This window comes from Tasmannia lanceolata, unplaced genomic scaffold, assembly GCF_043159265.1.
Source record: "Tasmannia lanceolata isolate RefF3 unplaced genomic scaffold, GAP_Taslan_0.1 ptg000006l, whole genome shotgun sequence".
Lineage (NCBI taxonomy): Eukaryota > Viridiplantae > Streptophyta > Magnoliopsida > Canellales > Winteraceae > Tasmannia > Tasmannia lanceolata.
Window position 1 is genome coordinate 21,686,351 of NW_027518683.1, and position 5,373 is coordinate 21,691,723.

Sequence of the window (5,373 nt, forward strand, 5' to 3'; positions counted from 1 at the left end):
ATTTAGTAAAAAATTAGGGGTTTAAACCAACCTTTAGGGCTTTAAATCATACATTTAGTAAAAAATTAGGGGTTTAAACCAACCTTTAAGGCTTTAAACCATAAATTTAGTAAAACATTAGGGGTTTATACGAACATTTAGGGGTTTAAACCAAAGATTTAGTACAAAATTAGGGGTTTAAACCAACCTTTAGGGCTTTAAACCATAGATTTAGTAAAACATTAGGGGTTTAAACCAACCTTTAGGGCTTTAAACCATAGATTTAGTAACACATTAGGGGTTTAAACCAACCTTTAGGGCTTTAAACCATACATTTAGTAAAAACTTAGGGGTTTAAACCAACCTTTAGGACTTTAAACCATAGGTTTACTAAAAAATTAGGGGTTAAAAATTAGGGGTTTTCAGAAAACTGATTTTCAAACTGATTTTTGTTTTCAAAACCCCTAATTTTTGGTTTCCCTAAAATCCTAAAAATTTGGTTTTCCAAAAATTTGGTTTCCCTAAAATCCTAATTTTTGGTTTCCCTAAAATCCTAATTTTTGGTTTCCCTAATTTTTCAAAACCCTAAAATCCCAAAAAAAAACTGAGAGGGAGAGAGTACCAACCTATGAGAGAGGGAGAGCGACAGGGTGCCGTTGAGAGAGAGGGCCGTCGAGAGGTCGAGAGAGAGGGTGCCGTGCCGTCGACGAAGAGGGCCGTCGAGAGAGAGGGTACCGTCGAGAGAGAGGGCCGTCGAGAGGTCGAGAGAGAGGGTGTCGTGCCGTCGACGAAGAGGGCCGGAGAGAGAGAGGGTACCGTCGAGAGAGAGGGCCGTCGAGAGGTCCAGAGAAAGGGTGCCGTGCCGTCGACGAAGAGGGCCGGAGAGAGAGAGGGCCGTCGAGAGGTCGAGAGAGAGGGCCGTCGAGAGGTCGAGAGAGAGGGTGCCATGCCGTCGACGGAGAGTGCCGGAGAGAGAGAGAGTAAAGAGAGAGAAAGGCCGGAGAGAGAGGCCGGAGAGAAAGGCCGGTGATTGCGACAGAGAGAGAGAGAGAGAGAGAGAGAGAGAGAGAGAGAGAGAGGTGAAAAGATCTTTGTGAAAATATCTTTTTACTCATTCCCAAAGTAAAAAAATAAATTCAACTGAGGGGTACTTTGGTCTTAAAACACCCAAACAAGTCACTATCACTCAATATTAGTCATTTTCAAATCTCCCCTCTGGACACGTCATTATCATAATAAAGACCTTTTTTTTGGTCATTTTCTCTATTTTTTTCTTACTGCATTTTTCTCATTTATTGTAGACAATTAGATTGTTCGAGAAATTACACGAACTGGTTGAAAAATCTATTGGCTTATAAACTAGATTTCTGGTATTGGCCACAGCAATCATCCAATCACATTATTTTCTACTCTAATGAGTGAAGAATTTCTGGATCTTCATCATTTCTGCAGCTGGTAATGGGACCAAGATAGCACACTGAGACTGTGAAACTGAACCTTGGAACATTCCCTCATGATTGAGACTTGGGACAGAAATTTCGTTTATCTAGAGGCAAGGACTGGACTCGGCTCCTCCAGAAAAAAACCAAAACTGAAAGAACGAAAAGAGAGCCACATGCTTTGTTCCTTATCTTTCCTTATCTTTACTTAACTTTTAGAAACTCAAAATCGTGTTCTCTTGGTTTGTGTGGGTTCGTTATCTAGATGGATAAATTTTGGAAAAAAAGTTTGAAAAGCTTTAATTCCACCTGAATAAGGAAGATTTAAGTCAAATCTTTAGGGGTATTTCATTAGGGTGGGGACACTTGAACGGTAAGATTGCGAGTCACAATTTCTTTTAATGAGAAGTATTGCTGTTGGAGTTGGGAATTTATTTTGATAGAAGGGAAGGAGGAGAATTAGGAGGTGAATTAATTAGCAATAGAGAACTGATTTTTCATTCTTCCTATAAATATTGCCCTCCTTTTCTGACCACCACTTCAAGGCGACCTTTTCGAATGTTTGATTAACTGGGTCAAATACAATTTTGTAATTTCCACCAACCCAAAATTATTCCCACTTGAATTCTATACTCATTTCTCAATCTTACATTAAAAAGATACTGTACATGCTAAAAGATGCTTTTATAGATCCTGACCGTTGATCGATAGTGTAGTTCTGATCACCATACACGTGCCATCATCTGCGATTCATTGTATGGCCCCGCAATGGTGGGAATGTATTTTCCAGATATGGTTTGGTGAATATTTCCTTGATTTTATTTTTTATAAGTGAAATCCTCTTTATGAAGTCATGCTATGAATAACGATGTAATAGGCAACGAAAGTTTGAGTTCTTAGTTTTAGCAATGTTGTCTAAGATCCTACTGTTGTTTGTTCTCTTCAACCTTGCAGCCTCAGAAGGCAAGGACGATGATTTCACCTACAATGGATTCCTCAGTTCTAACTTGACCCGGAAAGGCATAGCAGAGATAACACCCGATGGCCTCTTGAGGCTAACAAACGATACCCAGCAAGAGATAGGCCATGCCTTCTATTCCATTCCCCTCAACTGGAACAACACCTCAAATGGTAATGTTTTCTCTTTCTCTACCACTTTCGTCTTCGCAATTCACCATGAAGATCCCATTTTGAGCGGCCACGGGATCGTCTTTCTCATCGCTCCGTCAGAAGAGCTCCCCGGAGCTCTACCCAGCCAATATCTAGGCCTCTTCAATACTACCAACAATGGAAATTCTTCTAATCATGTCTTTGGAGTTGAGCTTGACACAATCGAAAACACGGAATTCGGGGACATAAATGACAATCATGTGGGTATTGATATAAACAGCTTGAGATCAACTCTATCCTCTCCAGCAGGTTATAACTCTAGTGAAATTGGGGGATTTCAAAACCTTTCCCTTAAAAGTGGAGATGCAATGCAGGTCTGGATAGAATATGATGGGGTCCGAAAGCAACTTAACGTAACACTATCGCCTATCGATGTACCTAAACCCATCATTCCTCTCTTGTCTTTGCCTTTCGATCTTTCGACTGTGATCAAAGATCCCATGTATGTCGGATTCTCGTCTTCTACGGGGTCAATACTAACATCTCATTATGTTTTGGGATGGAGCTTTAAGTTGAATGGGGAAGCTAATGCACTCAATCTTTCGAGCCTTCCACCGCTTCCTCACATTGGATTGTCTGTTTGGAAACGAAGAGCTTTGAGAATTGGGTTGCCCATAATCTCTGTACTTCTTTTAATAATGACCATATTTAGTGTAATTACATATCGAAAGAAAAAGAAATTTGCTGAAATACTCGAGGATTGGGAACTCCAATATGGTCCTCATAGGTTCTTCTATAAGGATCTATTCATAGCCACAAAGAGCTTCAGAGAGAAAGAGCTTCTGGGTGTTGGAGGTTTCGGTATGGTGTATCGAGGTGTGTTACCAACATCGAAAGTCGAAGTTGCGGTGAAGAGAATTTCCCACGAATCCAAACAAGGAATGAGGGAATTCATTGCCGAGATTGCGAGCATCGGTCGGATTCGGCATCCGAAGTTGGTAAGACTCCAAGGTTATTGCCGCCGTAAAGGAGAGCTGGTCTTGGTTTATGATTTCATGCCAAATAGTAGTTTGAACAAGTTCTTATTTGATGAGCCAAAGATTTTGCTTATTTGGAATCAAAGATTTCGAATTATCAAAGATGTAGCTGAAGGGGTGCTTTTTTTGCATGAAGGATGGGTTCAAGTAGTCCTACACAGAGATATCAAGGCCAGCAATGTGTTACTAGACAATGAATTGAATGCGAAATTAGGAGATTTTGGTCTGGCAAGATTGTATGATCATGGAAGTGATCCTGAAACAACCCATATGGTGGGGACTTTTGGGTATCTTGCACCAGAGTTGTCTAGAATCGGCAAGGCAACTGCAAGTACCGATGTGTTTGCGTTTGGGGCTTTTATGCTTGAAGTTGCTTGTGGGCGGAGGCCGATAGAAGGAAAGGTGCCACCTGAGAAGGTTCTCTTGGTGGATTGGGTGCAAGAATGTGAGAGAAGAGGGGCGATTTTAGAGGCCGCGGATCCGAAATTAGGAGAGGATTATGTGGTGGAGGAAATGGAGATGGTACTAAAGCTTGGTTTGCTTTGCTCTCAACCTTTGCCGGAAAATAGGCCTAGCATGAGGCAAGTAGTGCAATTTTTGGAAGGCCAAGCTCCTTTTCCCTATAGATCAGATGGAATTGGGGCCAATGTTATAGCAGTGGAACAGGAAGAAGGGTCTTATCCTACTACGGATTCGGAGTCGCCATTCTCCAGAGGTGGAGGCCGCTGATTCAGACAAATTGGTAGAGCTAATGAACTTTGTATATGATCACCAAAGTTCTTCGTTTTAGATTGCAACAAGGGATTTTCATTACGAAACCGATTATTGGACTTAAAATTAAAAGTAATTTTGAGTCCAATAATAGGTTTGTGATTGATAATCGGTTGTCATAATCTAAAACGAACACGAGCGGCTTTAAGTACAATGCCTTGTTTTGAATTCACTTTCTACGTTGTAAATGGTGTTTTTTTTCTTCTATGGTGTAACAAAGATATCCATATAGAGTGATTTTATCATGAGTACTGACTTGTCTCATTTTGATAATCTATTTTGATCCCATGTGAAAAAGACTTGACGATGATTGTATCGGGGCTTCAGTTGCTTCCACTTTATACAGCTAAATGCATGTCTCTTCCTATTCTTGCAGAAATCTTCATTTAAGGCCATGTGTGACTGCCAGGAAAAAAATTAGTGTGTCCAAGTGGTAAGAGAGGGGTTGTTTGGATCTATGGAAAAGCAAGTATTTGAGGGTGAAATATGGCTAAAAAATCAGGAAAAAGTCGATCAGACTTTGAGTGGAGCTTTTGGTTTCTTGGTTTTTTCAGGCTTTTCTTGCCCTCTCCTCATTCCCTCTTGTATCTATCCCTCTCCAACTGTTTCTCACCATTGGATAAGATAATATTCTTGGGAAAAAAAATCATGTCTGAGGGGTTGTTTGGATCTATGGAAAAGCAAGTATGAAAAATAATATTTTCCAGGAAAGTTTTTTATGAGTTTTTTCTTTTGGATTTTTTCTACATTTTGGTAAGGGTGGCTTGATCAGTGCAACTCTTTACAATATTTTCTAGGAGATTTTCTCCCATAGTGCACGTCCATGCCAAAGTCCAAACAATCTCTTATATCACCTATCGGTATAAACCAACTGTGGAGAAAACAGTTTTTTTTTTTTTTTTGGATTGGTAAGCTAGCCAGTATATTAACTAAAGAAAGATGATACAATGGAGTGGGAGGTTTGCTCCTGCTTCAATCTCAACACAAAGTCTTGCATAAGTAAGTCGAGTGCCTTCTGCTGTCTGACTATCCATGTA

General features: G+C 40.3%; 1 protein-coding gene across 1 annotated transcript; it reads left to right on the forward strand.

The window, feature by feature from the left end:
* Positions 1-1,919: 1,919 nt before the first annotated feature.
* LOC143880086 (L-type lectin-domain containing receptor kinase IV.1-like) lies at positions 1,920-4,587 on the forward strand. Its single transcript, XM_077382842.1, has 2 exons — positions 1,920-2,218; positions 2,373-4,587. Exons 1-2 carry the CDS (start codon positions 2,176-2,178, stop codon positions 4,292-4,294), a joined length of 1,965 nt encoding a protein of 654 aa, XP_077238957.1. The 5' UTR covers positions 1,920-2,175; the 3' UTR covers positions 4,295-4,587.
* The last annotated feature ends 786 nt before the right edge of the window (positions 4,588-5,373 follow it).

Excerpts from the sequence above, each read along its gene's own strand:
- LOC143880086 (XM_077382842.1), top strand. The coding sequence starts at position 2,176 with ATGGCCCCGCAATGGTGGGAATGTATTTTCCAGATATGGTTTG. Across the intron at positions 2,219-2,372 it reads TATTTTCCAGATATGGTTTG|CCTCAGAAGGCAAGGACGAT; the intron begins GTGAATATTTCC and ends TCAACCTTGCAG.